Source organism: Carassius carassius, chromosome 4 (assembly GCF_963082965.1).
Source record: "Carassius carassius chromosome 4, fCarCar2.1, whole genome shotgun sequence".
Classification (NCBI taxonomy): domain Eukaryota; kingdom Metazoa; phylum Chordata; class Actinopteri; order Cypriniformes; family Cyprinidae; genus Carassius; species Carassius carassius.
In genome coordinates, this window is record NC_081758.1 from 37,480,146 (window position 1) to 37,504,787 (window position 24,642).

At 38.5% G+C, this 24,642-nt stretch overlaps 1 protein-coding gene across 1 annotated transcript in view; it reads left to right on the plus strand.

Annotated features, from left to right (window-relative positions):
* The first annotated feature begins 5,147 nt into the window (after positions 1-5,147).
* Positions 5,148-24,642, plus strand: part of kat6a (K(lysine) acetyltransferase 6A) — a 35,666-nt gene continuing 16,171 nt past the window's right edge. Inside the window, exons 1-6 of the mRNA XM_059548697.1 lie at positions 5,148-6,404; positions 21,715-21,823; positions 22,834-22,949; positions 23,660-23,741; positions 23,913-24,027; positions 24,123-24,478. Coding sequence (XP_059404680.1) covers positions 5,775-6,404; positions 21,715-21,823; positions 22,834-22,949; positions 23,660-23,741; positions 23,913-24,027; positions 24,123-24,478 — 1,408 coding nt within the window. The 5' untranslated portion in view covers positions 5,148-5,774. The remainder of the gene's footprint in view (positions 6,405-21,714; positions 21,824-22,833; positions 22,950-23,659; positions 23,742-23,912; positions 24,028-24,122; positions 24,479-24,642) is intronic.

Sequence of the window (24,642 nt, forward strand, 5' to 3'; positions counted from 1 at the left end):
TCATGCAAAAAAAAAAAAAAAAAAAAAGATTATCAGAATTTTTGTTTGTTTTCGCACAAGGAATAGTTTACCCAACAACGAAAATGTATTTATTATGTAGATTAGTTCATTAGTTCAACAGATTTGGAGAAATTAAGCATTACATCACTTGCTCACCAATGGATCCAATGGAAACATATAACCAAGCAAGAAACACTATAATAAAAGTTAAATACTGGGGCTTTTTTTCTTTTTTTTTAATAATCTGGCATAATGGTGCTTTGGTTGAGTTATTGTACCTCTGAGTCATGTTACAAATTAATGATGAAACATGAACGTAATAATTAAGATGTATTTATTTATTTTACAACAAACATTTCAGATGAAAAAACAGACATTGTGTGTACTTGTCAAAGCATCATAGAGGTTGTTGAAGACTTAACACACTCTCAACTTCCTTTTGGAAAGTTCAGATCTCACAAAGCCAGCCAAGGTTTCTTCCTCATTTTCATATTGTCCACCTTAAACATAAAATGTTATCGTAGAGTAATAAAATAAAAGCATTTAGCTACTACATATGAGAAACTGTGGAGGGAAAAACGGGTAGATCTAACTATCAATAAATTGTCTATGATACTAATAGTGACAGTTGAGTGTGGTGTGAGCAACGCCAAGGTCATGGGCTCAATTCCCAGGGAAAGCAAAAGCTGAAATCTGAAATAAAAAAATTTGTACCTTGAATGCAGTGTAGCCACTTAAAAGCTTCTGCCAAATGCAAAAATCAATAAATAAATATAAATTTAATAGTTTACTTTCTTTCTAAAGACTACAGCTTTAAAATAAATGGTCACAAATAGCTTAAATGTGTTCTTTCTTTAATGCAACTTCAACCAGCAGGTGAGCCATTAATTTAAAAAAGCTTGATTTATAAATACACAAACATTGACCAAAACCAGACTGTTTAAAAATTCTGAATTCAGTTCCCTTATATTAGTTCCTGTTCTCAACACACCTGTCAGCTGCCTCTGCATCTGACAGCTTTCCTAAAGAGACAGGAATGACTGCAACATTCATCACTTTGTGACTGCTGTTTGTAAAGACATATAAAAGTATATACATATAAAGCTGGCTGTCTATCTTTGCAGTCCTTGACACCAGTTTTGTCACAAAGCTGCAGGGTGCTGTTCAGGAAATAATACCTACTTTATGTGAATATGTATTGGTCCACTGGCTGACTTTGAGTCAATGGCAAATGCACTGCATGCACATTAGGCAATTTTCTAGGCTTACTTCTTGGTTTTCGTGTATATATTTTGGTTTATCTTAGCATATAATATTGGTTTCTGCCAGTGTACATAAGCTATTATTTAGTGGGGAGTCGTGGCCTAATGGTTAGAGAGTCGGACTCCCAATCGAAAGGTTGTGAGTTCGAGTCCCGGGCCGGCAGGAATTGTGGGTGGGGGGAGTGCATGTACAGTTCTCTCTCCACCTTCAATACCACGACTTAGGTGCCCTTGAGCAAGGCATCGAACCCCCAACTGCTCCCCGGGCGCCACAGCATAAATGGCTGCCCACTGCTCCGGGTGTGTGCTCACAGTGTGTGTGTGTTCACTGCTCTGTGTGTGTGCATTTCGGATGGGTTAAATGCAGAGCACAAATTCTGAGTATGGGTCACCATACTTGGCTGAATGTCACTTCACTTTCACTATTATTTACAGTCTACACTATAGTTACTGATACTATGATGTATTAATGTATATGTCAACAATTAGCTGAATGTTTTATTTTATATTCTCATTATAAAAGAGAAATATGAGGGAAGCATGAATGTCAGACTTAACATTTATATTACATCTATAATTTAAACACCAAACAAGGGGCTTTGATGATCCAGTTGTTTAATAATACAGGTGTGGCAAATAAGAATGCATGTGTGTAAATTCCAATTATTCTGAAATAATTATGATTGTCTAAACTAATTCGTATTAAAGTTTTTCCTCTCTTAAAATTTAAAAAGCATGCCCTGAATAGTAATTATGTGTTCATAATATTAATATATTCACGCAGCTCAAACATTACAGCAATTACAACGCAACTACATCATATCATAAATATTCTATTAATGACTACTGATGGCACTATAGCAACAGATTCTCATTTCCCGAGTGGGTGTTAAATTGAAAACATCTCTCGCATGGAGCACCGAAGGGAAAGGTGTGTGGGTCACCTGTCATCCCTGCCTCATATGGCACTGCGGGCAATTTACATAATCCCACTCTAGTAGTTACTCTCACTGGCATTGTTTATGTAGTGCGTCCCCGCTCCCAAAATAAAAACATTTGATTCATCATGAGTGCTGGGTATGTGCTTATGTATTTTTCATAGCATTATGATTGATATTGGAAACAGGGGACGAAAACAGCAGAATGGCTACGCAGAACCCCGATGGGAGGTGTGGAGGGGCCGTCTTTGATCTTTAAATACCCTCTAACATTAAAACCACACACCGTCGCTATGATTTCTTCTGCCGCCGTCAAGGCGCTACTGCAACATGCAGACGTTCCCTAAGCGTGCCACATCGCCTTTTCTTTTTTTCCGCTTTACCATCTGTCCCTTTCTTCCATTTCACGCAGAAGCAACGGACATTCGCCCTTCAGATGTGTGCAGCCGTACCCCCCTCTCTCCTCCCGCTGCAGTCCCTTTCTTATCCCATGCCTCTCCCTCTCCGATTCAGATTCGCACGATGCAGACGCTCCCTAGCGCCGACTGTTTCCCCCCTCCCCCACCCGCCAAGCTCCTGTTTCACTCAAAGATGGCGTCAGCTCTGGAGCCAGTGCTCTCTGGTTGCATTTTTCGGGCTTGTTGTTGTCTGTGTTTCGAACGCTTTCTGGCACCTTTTCCTCGGCCACTCGACCCGAAATTAAGGTGAGTAGCACGCAGTTACGTGTAGCGTTTAAAATGCTGTCGGCTCGTGAGCCCGAACTGGACTCGTGGTTCTGTCTTTCAGGGAAGGAGCGGGAGAAGGTAGAGGGAACGGGGGGTGCGCGGAGATGGAGATGGAGGGGGAGGGTGTGTGGGGGGGAGGCTAGCCGAGGCCTAACTACTTCCCTCACGGGCCTCGTCTCCTCCTCCGCCACCACCACCACCGCCGCCGCCGCAGGTTCTCCGGTTGGGTAGGGAGGGTGGGTTACAGTAAACGGGGAAGGAAGTGGAGGAGAAAAAATGGTGGAGGAAGCGCAGAAAAGCACTCGAACAGCTCGCGTGAGGATTTATTTATTTATTTTTTGTCAAGCGCTTATCCGAGGCAGAGATTGAGGCCGCGCGCGCGGCCGTGTCAAACGTTGGCGCGAGGGAAGGAAGGAAGGAATCTTGGCGTTCCTTTTTTTTTAACGGCTGAGGCGCGCTAACCGCGGTAGCCACTGGTTACGGCCATTGTGTATTCGTTTAGGCCGCAAGGTTTCTTAACGGAACATAAAGCTGGATAAAGGTCTAGAAAATGCCGTTTTCTGATTGTTATGGTGCGAAATCTCAGGCGCTGGAGGGAATGGAGGAGACATTGTCCTTATTCTCAACAGCACGTTGCTGGTGTTTTGAAGCTAACAACATCCGTCTAGTGCACTGACATCGTTACTTCAAAGTTTACATTGTTTGGAATGGAATAATATGCTTAAATACAGTCAAGTTTATTTTCAATGTCAAGTGTTTAGCTACTATTAAGCTGCTGTGTGTAATACTGTTTACATTTTTTTTCAACGTTCAAGCACCGTTGCCGTGTTGTTTACTATTAGCCATGTGTTGACATTAAGTGATTTTCTTTCTGCAGATTGACATACGATTAGCACCTAATTTACAGATAATTTATAAATGGCCATCTGTCATAGTGTTGGGAGATTGCTAAACTTTATTTTGAAGTTATAAGACATTGCATCACAAATTTTAGATCGTTGTGTTTTTAAGAGAACCACTGATTCTTTTCTCTCCCATTCATATAACTTTGTTTCAGGCGCTTTGCGTTTTAGACATTTTTATTTTTATATATTTTTAGATATACTGTATATGTAGTGTGTTTACAACTGATCATGAGGCAGTTTTCTGTTGCACGTTGTTTTGGTTTAGATTGTTACACTTTATTTTAATGTATCTTTGTTACAGTGTAATTACACATACGTTACTGATAAATATTACTCTATTCCCTTTAGTTCTTAGTTATGATTTGGTTTAGAATTACTTGCTGTAATTAAAAGCCATTACATGTGTTTAAAAGGACACTAAAAGTTTATTCCTGCCAGTATTGACTTTAACTTGTTTAAACTAAATCTTAACTGATTGTATTTGAATGCAGAACAAAAAATGTTTATCATTGAGACAATACATATATTGTGTACATGCACATTTTTATATTGTACTCATGTAAAATTAGCTTTATGTAATTAAATCTGTTTTTAGTTTCTGTAATTACATCTACAGTAACACTGTTAAACCTTACAACACCAAGAAACCTATACCTAAGCTTGACCGTATCCCACTTTAATAGCAGCGAAAGTGTTTTGCAATACAATAAGTACATTGATTGCACCTAATTATAATAGTAAAAAAACACCTAAGTTGTACACCTAGAGTTGTAGTTCACCATCATTGTGCAGTAGATGCACAAAGATACATTTCCCTTCTTTAGCAAGGCCCGTATGTTTCTGTAAAACTGTTTGCTGTGTTTTTTTTCCCTTTTTTTATGTGCTAAAGGATAAGTTCACTTCCAGAATAAAAAAATACTGATCATTTACTCACCCCCATGTCATCCAAGATGTTCATGTCTTTCTGTCTTCAGTCGCAAAGAAATTAAGGTTTTTGAGGAAACCATTCAAGGATTTTTCTCCATATAATGGACTTCAATCATGGCCAACAGGTTGAAGGTCAAAATTGCAGTTTCATTATAGGTTTAAGGGGTCACATCTAGCAAAACGATTGGTCTTTGGCGACTAAAGAAAAAAAGACATGAACATCTTTGATGACATGGGGGCGAGTAAATTATCAGGAAATTTCTATTCTGGAAATGAACTGATCCTTTCATATAGATGAGTGTTCAAAAACCTTGTTTGTTGCAATGTATTTATTTATTTATTTTTCTGCAGAGTCTAATCCTTTCTTTTTCTTCTTTTATTTTGTAGGTTGCAAGAGCTTCGCTTCTGAAGAATACTCTGTTTTAAGATGATCAGCCTACTTTACTTACTGGAGTGAGGGATCTGTTCTGGACTGCTTTTTCCAACAGCGCTGGGAAGATAATTGAGACACTCACATTCCTATCAGAAAGTCTCTAAAACTGTTGCTACAATTCTTTACAAAGATGCTCCATCTAAATGGATAACCCTAACTGTCAGAATCAATGATTCTACCTTACTGACTGGTTTTGAGACGGGCAGATAAGACGATACCCACGGCTCTTGCAGCTTTGCTTTCTTTTTGGGGTAGTTGCTGTGTCTGCCTGTTGCATACCCCACCTCTTTGCTTTGGTGTGGCAGCCCTTCAGGAGGAAGGATCACTGGGTTGGGGGATCTGTTCTAGGTTGGGGGGGGGGGGGTTTAGGGAGCCTATGCTATGGTGATCAGCTCCCTCTCTAACAGCTCCTGCTCAGGCACAGAGAGACTTACTGCACCTCCCCGGGACAAAGGATAGCCTCCTGGACGAAAAGAGAGGAGGAGGAGGACAACGACGAGGCAGCGCCAGGGCTGAGGCCACTGGGTGCTTCCTAACAGTTGCGAGAGTGTGTTGGGCCTTGGCCCAGCAGTATTACAGCAGCCATGGTGAAGTTGGCAAACTCGTTGTACACCACCTGGATCTTGGAAGCCATCAACAAGGTGAAAAAGCAAAAGCAGCGGCCATCCGAAGAGCGCATCTGCAATGCTGTGTCAATGTCCCATGGGCTTGACCGCAAGACGGTCCTGGAGCACCTTGAGCTCAGTGTTAAAGATGGCTCCGTACTCAAGGTGTCCAATAAGGGGCTCAACTCCTACAAGGACCCTGATAATCCTGGACGCTTGGCGTTCCCAAAGCCTCGGGCAGGAAGTGGCGGCGGCAGTTCCAGCACCTCCAGCTCTAGTAAAAAACCTGGTCTGGACTGGAACAAGCTCATCAAGCGCTCTCTAGAGGGGCTTCATGAACCCAGTGGATCATCCCTGAAGAGTATCGAACGTTTTCTGAAGTGCCAGGCAGATGTTGCGGGTTATCTGTCTGGCAGTGGCTCTATGGGGCCAGGCCTTTTCCACCAGCAGCTCCGAGTAGCTCTTAAGCGGGCTGTTTCTCACGGACGGGTGGTAAAACAAGGACCGCTCTTCCGGTTGGTAAGCAGGAGTTCTCATAATGACGGGACGGGGTGCGTGTCTCTGGATTCTCTGCCTCCAGTGCGTCTCCTGCCTCATGAACAAGATCGGGTGAGTTGAATAAGCTCTTCCCATTGTTCGGTTGAAGTTTTTTGCAAAGCACACTTACAGTTTCCCTTTCTGATGACCAGTATTTAAATATTTCAGTTATGTTTCAAATACCGGCTCTCAGCTGTGACATGATTTGAGTAAGCAAACAGCTTTCTGAGACTCACTAAAGCATCTAGAAATAATTTAAAGCAGGTCAAAGTGCATCCTACATTTTGGAAATTTACTTGTAAGACCTTAACATGTTCAGATCACTTCCTAATGGTTTCAGCATTTTTTTTTTCAAGATTTCTTGTTCTGTACAACCAGCGTAGGGGCTGTCACAAAATACTACACTTCTCAGTCTGAAATGCCTTGTTTATGTGAGATGGTCTAAAAGAAAACATGACAGAGATGGTCAAGAATGAGCGGTAATGAGTTTTGCTTCCTGCCAAGGCTGCCAGCTGCAAGTTGTGCCACTGTTGGTGGAAAGAGACAGAGAAAGAGACATAGTGATTGAATGAGAAGGGGTGTGTTTGTTTCTGTGTTTGGAGTTGTAAGACAAAACAAGGGTTTATGTGTTAGACCAGATGAGAGAGGTGAAGTGAAGAAGAGATCCACACATTCTCAGACTGATATACTCCATACCATTCTGCTCGAGAGGGAGCAAGGGATGAAGAGAGATAGAAGCTGAACTGCAGACACACAGGCGGCAAGAGCGGCACAATACACACCCACTTTTTTGTAACCTGATAAATAGCAGCTCTGCCTTATGCTCCCCAGAGGCTAAACACATGCATTCACACCCACCCACCCCTCCTATCACATCTGATATGGGTCACATCTATGATTTGCACTGCAGGGTGTTGGCTGTCAGAATGATCGGCTGTTCATGTCTGTGTTTTTTATTCGGGTACTTGATGTTGAAGTTTTTACATGCAACCAAGGTTCTCCAAATGTGTTGTGTGTGGCTCAGGAATTAAGGCTTCCACAAGTGGCCTGACATCCCATGACCTCTCCAGGCGTCTGCAGTAGAAGAAAAAGCTTAGAATTTGCCATTGGCTTTATCTGGATTAGATCACCTTAGCGATGCCAAGTTTCTTTTTTTTTTAGGATGCACAGGATTCCAGATTTATTGTAAATCAAGCGTCGCAGGAAAAAGTAGAGGAAATGTCCACCTAGTTTTGATGTCATTTTATATTTATAACGTCGAACATTTTAACACTTATGTTCTTAAGTTGTGCTTAATTTAAAGATTGATTGTCTTTCTTCCCAATAGTGATGTTCATGTGTGTGAGGATCATCAGCAACAGTTATAATTTTAAGTTAAAACTCTCAATGTTATTGGCTAAATATTCCTCTTCATGAGTTAAAGTTAAAATTTTTTTAAGTTTTTAAAGTTTTCAAAATGATTTGCGTGTACACACATCCGCAAAAACACTGTACGACTTATGCCTGGATAGTAGTTGGTGCTGTCACCTTGTTAGTAAACAGTACCTGTAGGGAAGTGACGATTATATGATGCGTCTCCACTGTTGGTTGTGATATTGGTAAAGTAAATCCACAGTTTGCTGAAGAAGTGTTAGCAAACTCTTGAGCAGCAACAACGTACCATGTACTCCACCATTGTTGTGTATGTTTGTTTCTGCTTGCCATTAAAATCGACATGTACTGCGCATATCTAAATACCTAACACGTACTACGCACCCACGTGATGTCACCGTTTTCAAAGATTCCTGTATTGGGTGTTTACACTGAAACAACAACACTGTCATTCAAAAACTTGCACTTTGAAACCCATTTTCAAAAATGTGCATTTTCACTACCCAAAATGCTGTTGTCGTTTAAACGAACAGACAAAACGCATAAAAAATTTCAGCTTTTTGCTGTTGTGTAAATGGCCCCATAGTCATTATATTTTTTTGACAGAATTTGAGTGCTGTACTGCCATGCCTGCAGTAATGTGGTTAAGATGAGAATGTGTTTAAGAATTGATAAGTGACATTCCAACAAATTATGTAATCGCACTTTGAATTGATTTCAAGCCCAGACCAGATCGTTTTTACGATGTATCGCTATACACATGCAGTGTGTATCATCATTGCTTTTAATGCAGCCTTAAAGGGGTAGTTGATTGCTGTTTCACTTTTTTAACATTAATTAGTGTGTAATGTTGCTGTTTGATCTTTAACATTATCTGCAAAGTTATTAAGCTGAAAGTTCAGTGCAAACGGAGATATCGTCTTTTAAAATTCTGTCAGTTTAATGCCTACAAACAGCTGGTTGGGACTCGGGAAAAGGCAGCAAAGGGTGCGAGGCCATGCTGTGCTGGTTTAGAGAAGAGGAAGAGAAAACTAGAGGTGCACATAAAAATATATTCGTATATGAATCACGCTTCTGTCTTAACGTTTCTAATGGATTCACAAGTTTAAAAATCATTGTTCTAAAGCAGTGGTTCTTAATACTGTTCCTCGAATCCCCTTACTATGCTCTGCATCTCTCTCTCTCTCTCACACTCTCTCTCATTCAGCTCAGCTCCAACAATGAACTGTTCCAATTATACATTTTTCACATAGCTATGAGAAGAGTTAAATATGGACACTCATATAGTTGCCATACTGTATTTAAGCTTTAATCAGGATAAAACTGTATATTAAAAGCTAACATAGGCAGTAGCATTTACAAATAACAAAATATCTAAAAGTATGAGACCACAACCAAAAACAAAAAATAGCCCTACCATTAAAAGCCATGCTTGCAGAGGTTCTGCATGATCCTTTTCAATAATATCCTCTGCTTCTCAATCGGGCTCAAACTGATAAGTGATAGTAATGACGCCGTTGTTTACAGTATCACCAGAGCACATGCTACAGAGGTGAGGGGCGGGATGTTTAGGCATGCACAAGAGGCAGTTTACCCAATCTGCTATAAATCAGTTGAGCACATCACCCCTTTCTGAGGGATGGGCTTCATAAAAGCAGCAAAGGATCAGCGCGTTTCTCAGAGAAGGGACAGAGCAGTGTGGAATAAAGGTAGATTATGTGAAAAATAATAATAATTATTATTTTTTTTTAAATGAAGCATTAACACATGAAAGACTGTACCCCATAAATACAATCAAGCCTAGAAAAGAAACCGTGAACCACCCCTTTACTTGTAGAGTTTTTAGGTTAATTTGGATCCAGGTTCACACACAAAACTCTTGTTGTACATATTTACTGCAAACAAAACACTTTGGACCTGTTTATACTTTTATTGCAGAAATGATCATTTATGGTCATTGAATTGGTTGTTTTCAACTTTGGTTTTATGATTGAATTAAGAAGAATTTTCACTCAAGGTGAAAATCACAGGTGTGATTTTGTCTGATATGGTAGCTGTCAGTGATGCTGTTTCCTGCCTGACTGTTTATAGCCGCATATTGCTGACTCTTCCCATGCAGCCTGTATAAGATCATTGAGGATTCTGCTTCAGTATTGAGACCCCGATATGGAGTAGAGATTTGTGTAGTCAACACACAAATGACACACTCCTCCATTTAAACATGATCGCAGACTCACTCACATGTTCTTCCTCTAATAGAGGGTCATTGCCAGGGCATTTGTGGGGAGTGAGTGGGGGCTGGAGTCAAACAAGGGGCACAGAGATATAGATGGGAAATCACATAGCTTTTGGGGGGTTATTCTGAGAGCGTGTGTATATTGAACATTAAGAGGGCTGGTCCTGATGAGGGGGTTTTGTGTAAGAGTCAGCATTAAGAGGGATGAGAGCCTGGTGTTGCCCTTTCACAGCTGAAAGCTCCAGGGTTGAAGGGAAGCTCCTCAGGCAGTCATTCTGGGGACGTGGGAATTCTCACATGTGTCGTGTAGAACTTGGAATTCTGTAGAGTTCAGATTCCTGTTGTATCCATCATATTTTAAACCCATCACTCTCTTCCAGTTATTTCAACCAGTGCTTCCCACACATAGGCTTTACTTGGGCAGGCCACCCAGGTATATTAACGATATTAACGATACCCAAGTATATATGGAGAAACATTTTTGCTTTTATTATTTTTATCGTCATACTTTTTTATCTGCCCAAATTAATGAAACCATCCGCGATCAATTAACTAGTGTTAAATCTTCCCTCGCCCTTCACGTTTCATGTCTACTCGTTCTCTGTGTGTGCAAGAACTGTTTCCTCCCGCTGACATTCCCACGTGCACTTCAGACTGCTTCAAAGTGATTCTCAATCAATGAATAGTGCACATTTAAGCCAAGCGATTGCTTATGAACTCGAGTTGATGAATTATAACAATGTCTACTTTGACATTTATATAATGTTTTAGATGGTTGTAAGAATGCATATTTTCTCTCTCATTTGAAGGATCAGCCTGCAATAGTATAGACATTTAAAAATAAGAGTCCAAGTGTATTTCAGGCTTGTTTATAATTAAAAGTCACACGTTAAGTTTTTGTTTGTTTGTTTTTCTGGCCATTTTTAGTATTTTGGTTACATAATTTTTTAATTTCCATTTACACAATTGTATTTAATTTAATTTCCATTTCATTCATAGTAAGCTATTGTAGTTTCTGGCTGGGATGCTTCCCCACAGGAAGAAATGACTAAGAACTTTATTTGACACACATTATTCAAAATATGGATTTTAAAGGGTAACTAAACCCCTGGTCAGAGCCTGACTCCACCCACTGGCAATATTTGAAAAATGCTGAAAAGTGGAGAGCACAGCGGAGATAGAGGGGATGAACCGAGGGCGGGGCGTGAACCTGAGACCCGCAGTGATGGATTAATTGACAGCTGCTGTCAGAGTCGCTAAAATGGAGAGTGACTGTAGTGACGCAAGTAGCTTTGCAACATAGCGTTCATTTGAAGTAGAGGACTTTTCTCCCCCACCTTCACCTGAAGTGGAGGATGTCGAGGTGTCTGTGGCCTGAGCCATATTAATTCGAACCCTTGGCTCAAACTGCGGTCTTAACCCCCACACCGCGTCGCTTTTCAGCGCAAGCTGTGTGGAGAAGCCCATTTCCACCTCCATTGCGTTGGAGAAGCAATCCCGCGTAAAATGCAGTTTGCACACTCTAGCTCTAGGCGGTAACTTGCGGTCTTCCAGTGCCTAATTTTCAAGTCTGCTGGAAAACTATACGGTCCATGCTGTTGCAACCAGCAACCAGCACGTACCATCCTGACCACTGTAAATAAATTACGCTAACTTGAAGCTATCCTAACTGATGCAATACTATGCTACTAACTAACTATGCTTCTAACAATACATTACACGAACAACTATGCTAATTAACTACATAGGCTACACGAAATAATATAAATAACTATTTAAATGGTATGCTAAATAGATGCTATAATACTCTATCCTGGTCGTTTTCAATACTCGCAATTCCAACTCCTGCCTCACTACAGTAATTTTGATGGAACAAGATGGTTTTATACTGCCAAGGGCGTGGTAGCTCGTTCCAAGGGGCGTGGTGAGCTGGAAACTGCTAACGTCACCTGCCACCGTTTACGTCACTTGCCACCGCAACATCCAATAGGAAAAATCAACTGCAGTAGCCACCGTTCAACCTGAAGAGGGCAGCACTCAGACGTTTTTACACCATATATTATATGCCATATATTATAAACCATATATTACACTAATAAAGCCCCATTCTTACAGATCATTAACTAAAAAAAGTTGGTTTAGGGTTTAGTTACTCTTTAATAGTAAAATAGACACTATTTGACAAAGGAGAACTCTACCATTTAAATGCTATAATTTTGCATAATTTACAATGTGTATAATAATGCATAATATTATTATGTAATTAAATGTAATAGTAGCCTAAATATTAACAGACGAACTATGAACATATTTATAATTCCAAACAGTCAGTTTTTTTTTACTCATTTATTGATGAGTCTGCTGCGGTACGGGCAGCTTAAAGAAATGCTTCTCTGCCACTCAGTGCACAGAACAGACACCGGGAGACGACACAGAGCCAGATCTAGCGCTCGCGGGGCAGCACTGGCTACATCATCTAACCGAATCACATTTGTTTATCCAAAAAAGTCTCTAGGTTTGTCAGTACATATAACCTATGGAAAAAAAGCCTCTTAAAGCGTCTGAAAGTTGCTAAATCTAGCGCTAAAGTTGCGCTTGTGTGTGAGGCGCAGGAGCTGATGGCAGCGGGCGGTGGTTATGTGTGTCAGCAGATATTGTGGACGAGTTCTTCTGTATCATCACGTTCTACTAGTTCTACAGCTTCAGTTTCGGAATTCGCCAAAGTGCAACGGTGAAGAGACCCCTCTCAGATGCGTTCTGAACATTTGTTAAACGACACCGGTATGAACCGGTATACCGCCCAGCACTATTTGGAGCCCTACTGATACCGGTCTGATACCAGCACAATTTTTTATTTTTTTATTTCTATACCTTAGTGTGTGTTGTAGTACAATGGATTTTGGCTCGTTTGCCATTTCAGTTTGTGTAGCCACCCTGAGACTTGATAAACCAACCACTGCCCTTCATTTCTCATTGCTTCTAAAGTCAGCAAGAGGCATTTTGGCACTTGAACCTGATCTGAAAGGTGTTTTATTGTTTGTGTTTCCATGAAAGGTATTTTAGAAATAGAGGACATGAATTTAAATAATCTATCTATCATTCTGTTCTGTCGTTTCATCTATCATTTGATCTATTTAAAGGTGTTTTTTAATTATATAAATTTTTTTCAGCCAAAAATAAATGCTCTGTCCTCATTTTTCTCACCTCCATGTCAAACCTGTATGATATTATTTATTCTGTGGAATATGAAAAAATATATGAAGAATGTTGGTAACCAAACAGTTTTGGTTCCTATTGACTTCCACTGTGGTTTTTGTCCATGTTATGCAAGTCAGTGGGAACCAAAACTGATTACCATCATTCTTTAGAATATCATCCATAAAATTCCATTTAGTTTAAAAGGGAATCATTGTAATATACATTTTAATAATGTTAATAGTAATGCAATTATATCAGTATAATTAGTAAAAAATGCCTATAATAGGTGTAAATGCATGCAGGGTAAAAAAAAAAGTGCTTTATTTTTCTCAAAAGTATGGATTTAATATGACCTTATTTTCCAATGGTTCTCAAACAATTCATTCGAAGCAGTTCTAAAATTCAGCCTCTAAACCCATTTTTTCCATGAGACTACTCTGCTTTGATTGGTCAGATGTCACAGTCTATTTTTACCAATTTACCACATACAGCGCATGTCGTAAATGATGCGCCCATTGCCACAGTTCCATATTTTGAACACTTGATAGAAAATATAAACTTCGAGGCTATTATTTGTCATACTTACAGTGTGGATTCTAGTGGAAAATGAGTTTTAAACACTAATTCTGTGTGAAAAACAAATTTACTTTCACAACATAGGTAACAGCGTCTTCTCGACATGTTAACCAATAATAACCACACAAACAAGCTACAGTGTTTGAGGGTGGGGTCAAATTGCTCATGGCCGGCCAGTAGGGGGCATAATGCAATTGTGATACCCCGTGATGTTTAGCCATCACAGAAGTGGGATCCAAATCACTGATGATTCGTTTAGGCCGTTCAGTCCATTCTCCCTTTTGGGAGATGATAACTTTTTATTTATCATGCACTTCCAGCTTTGCAGATATTTTACATTCACTTACAGCAATGTTACACACTGCATGAAAGGCGTTCTTTGAAATGGCATAATAGGGGCACTTTAAAAGTAACATTTCGAGTTGGATGATAAGGGACATAAAAAGGTTGTTTGGTACCATGCATTGTGACTTTATAAGGTCATTTCTAGGAACACCACATATTCTGATCTAAGAGACACACCATTATTTTGGTCGTCTGCAGAACCACTGCTGAGAGATTGTCTTGTTCTGTCATTTGATAGTAGTATTTCATCTGCTTGTCTACCCTATATTTTTGTTTTCTTTGTTTCTTTATCTCACCTGTTTGTGTTTGGGTGCGTTTTATTAGTGTGTCCAGCTGTCTCCCTCTGTTTGTTGATCAGTGAGGTTCTTGCAAAGGAGTTTATGGGTGATCGGTTGGGGCTGCACTGGCAGGTGAATACAGAAATGAGTTTCACATGTTAATGAGAACCTTGACCGAGCCAGAGACAAGGACAGTAAGTTATGTTCTCCCTCCCCCTGCCATTCCTGTTGCATCCCCATCTACTCATTCGCGATTCCCCACGCACAACATGTACCCAGTTTTGCTTCTATTAAGAGGAAATTGAAGGCTTCATTAGAATGGGAAAAAAAACTGGCAGATTCATGCATGCACGTGTGTGTGAGGAGGCAGCTTTTGTTCTGTCAGATGTGCTTCTGTAAGAATCATTTTTCTCTCCCACATGGAATATTTTTAGACTTCCTGCGGTGGTCTGCTGCCTTGCAGATGTGCTTTAATTTTGCTGTTCTGCGAATAGTTTGTATGAATAGTGTGAATATTCTATGAATAGTTTGCTCATCTCATGTAAGTTGTTCTGCTGGTTTTTATGAAGAATGAAAGAGTTTTTGTATAAATGCAAGGTGTGTCCGCAAACTGTCCAGGCTTCTCCACTTGTCCTGACTAGTTCAAAGCAAAAGCTATTATCAAGGCCAATACAGGTTGCAAACTGTCCTAAGCTGTGTGTGTGTACAAACAAAAGAAAAAAATGTTCTGTTCAAAAGCTGGTGGTAGTACAATATATACATGTATGTTTTTTTTTATTAATACTATTTATTAATGTTATTCAGCAATGAGCAGCACAATTGTTTTCAACATTGACAATAAGAAATGTTTCTTGATCACCAAATGAGTATATTATAATGATTTCTGAAGAATCATGTGACACTGACGACTAGAGTAAAGATGTTGAAAATCCAGCTTTGCCCTCACAGGAATCAGTTACATTGTTTAAAAAAAAATAAAAAAAAAAATAAAAAAAGGTGGGTTATTTAAAATGTATTTATTTGTTATTTCTGGTCTCTAGACTGCACCTATAATGGATGTATTTGCAGCCAATATAAATTAATTTGCAAGTAAAGTTGCCGTGTTTGCCACTGGCGATTATATAAATTTACTTTAGAGGTAGACTGATGTATCGGTTTTGACTATTACTGCAATCGGCTATATATTAGGGTTGTGCCGATAGACGATTGACAGTCTATATGGTTGCATATAAAAAAAATGGTTGCAGGAATCCCATTTTTTATGGTATCTTCCTCAGATTTGAAATAGAAACTCATGAGACATTTGACTTTCAACCCATTACTTCTAGATCGCTCCAGAACTGATTTCATGTATTTTTATATAAAAATAATAATTCAGTGTGGTAAAAAAATTTTCAAGGCACTTCAGTGTCTATAACTTGTAATATTTTTGAGCATTATCAACTCTGGTTGATAAAAAGTACAGCCCAAAAAGTCTTCTTTCCAAAGACACCAAATTATCAAATTATCTTTGTAACACACTAAAGTAAGGAACCGTTGCAATTTTAAGTTAGGTAGGGTACTTTCAGCTGTGAGTCCAATAATGGGGGTTGCTGGCTAACAGGTTAAATGACATTTATATTTGTCCCAAATCATTGTTAATGGACATAATGACTTCACCCTATGCTGTAAAATTTGTTTATTGTGCTTTTTTTTCAGTGAAACATTTCTGTGGCCCCAATTATTTTTCTGTGGCTCCAATAAAGTCTGTATGCTTCATAGTGTTGTCACGATACCAAAATTGTTTCGATACCGATACCTAGTCAAGAATTGCGATTTCGATACTTTTTCAATACTTTTCCTGAAAAGGGAAAATACACTCAAATATCATTGCTGTGCTTTATTTTAAAACCGGGACAACATTCTAATCATATAACACACTAATAAATGAACATATGAACAGCAGATATATTAAACATTTGAACAAAATATGAAATATAAAAAATAAAATAGAGCAATGACATTCAAGGTAAAGAAAGAATAAATTTAGCAGCATTATCTCAGTTATCATAAGAAACATAAGAGTAATAAATTTATCTTGATTCTGAACTTTGAATAAAAATATGAACAGCGATTATATTAAACAATGTTTCTGAAGTAAGAAAATTAAATGTCAAAAGATAAATAATATAAATTTAAGCAATGGCATTAAAAAAAAAAAAATTAGCAGCAATATCTCAGATATTGTAACTTATTCTGTCAGTTGTGCAACCTTTTCTTTCAGAGGAGAAAACCCAGCCAGTGAGCTTAAATGAGCGTCATCTTTAGTGAGCGTCATCTTTTTTCTACCAGTCGTGGACCGGCGGCCACAGTATCACTTGTGCTCGCACATGCTGCCTAGTGATGCGCGGGTCGGGTTTTTTTCCAACCCACGGGTCCCGCTTTTATGAAATTATTTGGCCGTCCCAGCCCGCAAATAAAGTAACATTTCTTTACCCACCCCGACCCGCACACCGGGGACATCACGGAAGATACGTTGCTACTAGACTCATATTTCTTGTTCACTGAAGTTCCTCCCTCCACAGCAGCGCGCGAGCACGGCGCTATTAGCAGTGCAATGCGTAGCTCGTGAACAGCTCTGTGAACTGTTTCATCCTGTCAAAGAGTTACTCAAGATGTGACGGAGCATGTGCTTTGTTGAACGAGATCGAGAGATCTTCTCATTCGTGAATGAGCTGAATGAACTGATACATCTCCTTCGTGAATGAAATGAGTATACAGGGTCAGTGAGCCAAGCATGTAAATCTCGATCAGCAATCAGCAGATACAAAGCGCAGTTATAGGTGCTGTGCAGATACGCTCATATTTAGCATACAGAACATAACTCCACGTTTAATCCCTGATTAATGTGAATATTATATATGAACTTGTCCGACCAAACAAATCGCTGTAGTGCTTTTTTGCTGCTTGCATGAGGAGAAAAAACACAGACGTCCATAGAGAGGCACTGGAAGCGTGCGTTGCACACACCAACATGAAATACGTCTCTTACAAATCTGGAACGCAGTCATTCTTTGAAGTATCGATACTAATAAATGTAGGAATCGTGACGTTTTTAATTTCTGAGAATCGCAATACTTTTAAAGTATTGGTGCACCGTGCAACACTAATGCTTCATATAGAGAGCTATAATACAGATTGTGCTTTTTCTTTCCGTTTTGCTCTGTTTTTTTAAACTTCAAACTCCTCTCTGCTGCTTTTTTTTTTTTAATCTTTCTTGAGGTAAACTTTTGTCCGTTTGATGATTAAAAAAAAAAAAACGTTTTGGACAGCCGCTTGAACTGAATGCAATGCGTCGGGTGTGTGTGATTTCTGAGAGTTCTCCTAGACGCGGTGCTGCCCAGTGTGTGACTAACATATTTTGTTATTTTGATTAGATAATCATCATGTTCTAAAATAGAAGCAATTAAACTTTGAGAATATACACAATATCTGTTCACATTAGTTAAACTATGAACTAGATTTAATAATCAATATATAATTAATAGAGGTCGACCGATTTATCGGTTTTGGCGATTAATCGGCAACGATAGTTGATTGCTGGAACAATCGGTTATCAGCAAAAATCCATGCCGATAGTTTTCAGCGTTTCGGCCTTTGCTGGAGTGGCTGATAGTTTCCCAGGTTGCGTCCATTGCAGGAGCGGCTGAGAAGGCTCTGTTTTCATGATCGGGAGGTTGACGCTCAGTAAATGTATATGCATGGATAAGGAGTGAATAAAGATTTTCAATTTCCTGAAGTGTTTAACAACCTAATGTTATGTTTATGTTCAGCTCTACTGCGAAAGGGCCCCTTTAGCTGTTATGTTGTATTAAATTTAATGTTCAACAGGTTTTTTTTTTCTTCAATCATCTAATCATTAGAACACCACAAATATGTTGCATATAAAAAATCTTTGTTTCAGCCAGTTGAAGGGTGGGTACAATATTTGCACATGATCAGGACAGTACCACCTTTGCCTCCTCTTGAGTGAGTAAAAACCCTGTAAACTGCAAAATCTTTCTAGCTCATTCTCTCTCTGTTGGCTGATCAGATGAAATCATCAGATAAGATGCTAGAGGTAAAAAGATTTCAATCCCTGATTTGTGAAGTCTTAGTTCTGCCACGACACAAAGAGAGAAGAGACATTAAATGGCCTCTTATGGTTGAAGTATACAACAGTATTCTGTTTAACCTAGTTCTGATTGGATCTCTTGGCTAGGAGAAGTGTGTGTAAGGGTTTGGTTTTCTTAGAGTCCCACCCTTGAGTATGTATGTGTGTGGACCTGAGTCAGAGGAAAATTAACCCAATAAATCACACTGTCCTCTCTCCTCCCTGCCTGGATCTGCTCTTACACACATACACACATTAGGGCTGTGAATCTTTGGCAAGGCAGCGATTTGATTCGATTACGATTCATAGGTTTTCGATTCGATTCAAGAACGATTTTTGCAAATTTAGAACGATTCAATTTAGATTCGATTCACAATTAGATTCGATTCGATTATAACGATTCGATTCTGCATTCTTTAAGTGCATTCATGGGATTATTTAAATGCTTCTACTAAATTTTTTAAATGCTTAGTCAGGGGGCAAATTACAGTAGCATTTATCGTTAGAGAACCATAGGTTAGAAAAAAAAAAAACTTTTGTCCATTGTTAAATGATAGTTTAATGATGTGACATGGCATACGTAAAAATGTATGTAAGCCAAGTTTTTAAAAAAGAGCTTAAAGAGTATTATGTATAAGCTAACATTTTGTCACACCAGGGGCGTAGCCATAATTTCAGAAGTGACAGAAATGTCAAATACAATCATTTTATGTATGTAGCCTATATAATAATAATAATTATTATTATTATTATAATTATTATTTTTATTTTTTTTACAAGGAATTATCTTCTTTTTTAATTACTTTTAATTAGCTGTAATAAATCAAATACACTGCTGGACAATAATCAATCATTTGTAATCGATATTTTTTTCCTAATGGCAATTTTATGATTGTTTTATATACTAGGCTACATTTAATTAGCAATTATTTAAATTTTCTGCACAAAATAAGGTAGAAAATATACTTTATAGTTTCTGTAGTGTAATAAATGTCAATTAGCACTGCATCATTCATAAATTGTTTGTGGTTTTTTTTTTAGTTTCATCAGTTCATTCTGCTTTTATTCAGTTTAGCTGCAGATATAGCCTGGCACGTCTATGAGAGCGAGATCGCTTCTCTTTCAGTGTGAAAACGTCTTCATCTCTATTTAACTTTTCCGTTCCATCAGCGAATGATTGTGAGAGAAAACGCGCCAGATGTCTATTTGCTAATGAAACAAACGCTAGGCTACTTTCATGCATATTATCAGATAAATCTCGTGCTCTTATTTCAAGGTCGTTGTTAATGTGGTGGTTAATTTTAAAAGTTTCCTTCGTATATTCGGTTCATCCGCATTGTTTAAACACATTTATCATTCAGTGGAACTGTGCGTATGATTTAGACACTTACATTTCTGCTCCGTCCATGCAATAAACACAGCTGTCGACGGCTCCGGTAACTCCGTCGGTAAGATGCAGAGAGCCATTGACAAACCACAGAAAAGTATAAAACTACTTCACGAGTCCTATAGATCACACGTCAGCTGCGTCAGAGACGAACGGAGCGCGAGCGCAATCCTGTGACAGTCTCAGTCGGTAAACAGTGGAGCGCGTGAAGGACAGATAAGAGGCACGATTCACGAACACTCTTCAAGGTCTCCATTAATTCGTGCGTGTACCGTGTAGTTATTTAATGTGTATACATTTTGAAAGCATTGAATCGCTATAGAAATCGGGATTCATTCGATTCTTAGCATTTTGAATCGATCACTGTCCAAGATCGGCGATTCACGATTCAAAAATCATGTTTAAAGATCGATGCATATGAATCGACAGGGTTTGTAATCGATGCATCGAGAAAACGAGTGAATCGTTACACCACTAACACACATACATCCAAACCTTAGAAACAACCTCATATAGGCACTGACCTTTTTTCTCCCAGCCTAAATCTGCCATTTCTTAATACTTTCTGCATCCATGCCATATGAACACTTCTAGTCTAATACACACACGCCTATTGGATTGATACAATCACGTTCGAAACCATAGTAGCAATTTTCATGTTTGTACTGTTGCTTTGGCTGTAATGTTATACAACATCTGTATAGCTGAACTTTTTCCACACATTTGTCTCCTTGCATTCACATGTATCTGTTTGTTTGTGCGCTGTGTGTGTGGTGTTTGATGCATGCTGCATCGTGGGTGGGTCTCTCTTGGACACACACTGAAAGATTAATGGTGTTCCAGAAGCAAATGTCAGATGGTGTGGCTTAGAATGAACATCAACACATGCTTTTGTGCCCACACCCTGACAATAAACCCACCTCTAGTCCCACATATTCACTGTGATCATGCCCAGTGTATCCTCTTTGATCATCAAAACTTTGAGCCACAATAGTTGTATCACTAAGAATCTTTTAGGGCTTTTTGATGGCACTCATTGACTGACCTCAGAGAGCTTTGCAAATGCCTTAAAATTGCCATTGAGTGAAACCAATTTCGGGTGTACAATTTATGTTTAACAAATGTTAAAAGCTCTTGTTTTTTTTCACAAGGAATTTTAAGTGTTTTGAGTGTGAATTACCTCTGTAACATTTATACACTGCCGGTCATAGGTTTGGAATAATTGAGATTTTTAAATGTTTTTAAAAGAAGATTATGATCAACAATGCTGTATTTATTTGATAACTGATAATAATTGAAAAAAAGGTTTGAGCATCAAATCGGCATATCAGAATGATTTTAAGGATCATGTGACATTGAAGATTCAGCTTTGCATCAAAGGAATACATTCCATTTTAAAATGTGTTATTAGAAAACAGTTATTTGATTGTAAATTGTAATAATATTTTACTATATTACTTTTTTTTTTTTTTTACTGTATTTTTGATCAAACAAACACGGCCCTGGTGAGCATAGCAGACTTCATTTAAATACATTTGAAAAATCTTCATTATCCCAAACATTTGATTTGACTAGTGGTTTTTGCTGATTTTTAAAAATCAATTTTACAAAACCAGAATAAAAGTCAGTCTATTTGCTTCAAGCTTTGCTAAATCTGTCACTGTGGAAAAGGTATTAGTAGTGTCCTTAGCTCAGAACTGAAGGAAGCAGGTCTTAATATGGTTCATAAAGGGCAATTATCCAATTTATCCAACTTGCTCATTTACACAGTATTCAGCCCTCTGTTGTTTCACTGTATCATTTAATATTTTGTCCAATAACTCTAATTTGCTCTTTTTCCTCTGTTTTTCCTCTCTCAGCCTGTGGCAGAGCCCATACCCATCTGTAGTTTCTGTTTGGGGACCAAGGAACAGAACCGTGACAAGAAGCCCGAAGAACTCATCTCCTGTGCAGACTGTGGAAACAGCGGTAAGGAAGTGTTCAAAGTTCATTCGACTTTGAATATTTTTATTACTCATGTATTCAATTAAAAGTGTACTGTAAGTGTTCTGCTGAAATATATACTACACAAGTCAAACCTGTTGGCCAAATTCATGTTCCCTGCTTGCCCATAAAGTCTTGAAATGTTTTAAACTCTGTATCATCGAGATTTAAGGTCAAAATATGTTTGTAAATGTTACAACAAAAGTATTTAAAGGCATGATGTGGCATGTGGTAATGCTGCATATTCTGCAGTCACAGAGTAGTTTGCAAACTGTGTATACCGCACATTTATGCCAAGAGTTGCATATGATCAATTATGCCTCTATTTCCATTATGCATAAAAATCTTTCTGGTTAGGTGGCTTATGTAGCATAATTTTACAAATCTAATGTCAGACCAAGTTTTTTCTTTAAATCTTGAAATTATACAATCTAATTAAAATAAAAAACAACTGTTCATGCTACATGCATGTAGCACTACTTAGAAATGAAAAAATAAATTTCCTGTTGTACCGAACATCAAACCGTGACCCCAAAACCGAGGTACGTAAAAAATAGTGTATAACGTTACACCCCTAATAGATTTAAAAATATCTGCACAATCTTTTTAAAGTTTCTAGTTTTTCTTTAAACTCAGTATTATTGAATCAACAAAATTCTAAATCATTTGGCCTGATTTGTATTTATTGGTATATTGGTACATAAACCAATTTCAATACATATGTATGCATTTATGTATTTAATAAAATATGTTTAGTAAAGTTAAATAATTGGAAATGCATGAATTATTAAATTGTGTTATTGTGTAGGTCTTAAAGGTTCTAAAAAGTCTTAAATTAGATTTTAAAAGCTCTGCAGATACACTGGAACTAACTGATTTCGGAAGATAAGAGTAGAAAAGTTGTTTTATTACAGAGTGGAATAGCACTGTCTGTCTTTTCATCAGGATGAGGCTTTATTGTAGTTATTTAAAGCTGTCTCATTCTGTCTTCTCAGGGCACCCATCCTGTCTGAAGTTCTCTCCAGAGCTCACAGCACGGGTCAAAGCTCTGTGGTGGCAGTGTATTGAGTGCAAAACCTGCAGCAGCTGCCAGGACCAAGGAAAAAATGCTGTAGGTTTTTTTTGTGTGGTCTGTCTTATGTTAAATTAGTATGTGTCCTCATTCACACTACCATTTAAAAATTTGGGGTTGGTAAGAGTTTTTGTTATATTTTTTAAAAGAAGTCTCTTATGCTTACCAAGTCTGCAAAAATACAGTAAAAACTGTAATATTGTGAAGTATTACTTCAGTTTAATGACTTTTGAATTTTGTTTTAAAATTAATCTTTCGTGTGATGGCACGATGATGTGCTTCTTAAAAAACATTTCTTATTATTAATTTTGAAAGCAGTTGGTTGTGTAATATATTAGTGGAAACTATGATTTCTTTATTTGATTTTTGAATAAATATTAAATTCATAACAGCACTTACAGAAATCTTTAAAAACTAACTTTGATCAATTTGATCAATAATGTGTACTTTCTGAGTAAAAGTATTAATTTCTTTCAAAATATGCTTGCCTTATGCACTTTATACATATACTGGTTATGGGACATACTTTTCAGTGTAGTACAATAGTGGCTAAAAGTCGGGACATACTACCATGTCATAATGTCTCCTGATACCGCAGATTTATTACTTTCTTTTTTATAGCCTTGTGTTCCTTATCACTTCTCTTCAATGGAAGAACTCTTAAAAGAGCAGTCATTATCTCATCTAGTGTTCAAAATACAGTAGGGTCCTTGACTCTTCTGTTGCCTGCGTGCATTTGTATTTTACAGGACAACATGTTGTTCTGTGACTCCTGTGACCGAGGTTTCCACATGGAGTGTTGTGACCCCCCACTAATGCGAATGCCAAAAGGTGAGTGCCTACACACTCAAATGCATGCTTGTTCTACTTGTTGTTATCATAGGATTTGTCTTAAGGTACACTCTATTAACTGTATGTTTTGTTGATGCATTAATTTACACAAGAATTAGTTTTCTGTTCAGTTATAGTTATGATGAATGATTCTTGATTGCTGTTCTGCAGGCATGTGGATCTGTCAGATCTGTCGGCCAAGAAAAAAGGGAAGAAAGCTCTTACATGAAAAAGCAGCAAAAATCAAGCGGCGATATAATGCACCACTGGGGCGGCCGAAGGGCAGGTATTATAAACCATTTGGTTCTGTATACGACCACATTTGTAGAATTCTGTAGAAATTTACTCTGTTGAGACTACTTCGAGTTCTCTTGTCCTCAGACCGGGCCGTCCCTTTAAGAAGCTTCGAGGTGGTGGGCGTGGCAGGAGAAGGCGGGGTGCCGGAGGAGTTGATCAGCGCTCACAAGGCTCCTCCTCCCCACACTCTTCCTCCAGTTCCTCATGCGAAGGTTACCCCGGTGACGATCGCATGCTGTTCTCTCTCAGAGAAGATGACCCAGTGCATGGTGGCCTGCGTTTTAACAAGAAAACAAAGGGCCTAATCGATGCCCTCAGCAAGTTCTTTACACCATCCCCGGATGGGCGGAAAGCCCGCGCTGAAGTGGTGGACTATTCCCAGCAATATCGTATACGCAAGAAGAGCAACCGCAAGGGCGAGCACGATGACAGGACAGGAGGTGAGATGGGTCAAAAGCTAAATCTAAACTGTTTAGCAGCTATTTTGTTTTAAACATCTGTATTATGCAATGTATGCTTGGATAAGGATAGTAAATAGACTGAACAATGGCAATTTCTCTCAATATCACATGTTGTAAGATTAAAATTGAAAGGTATTTTTTTG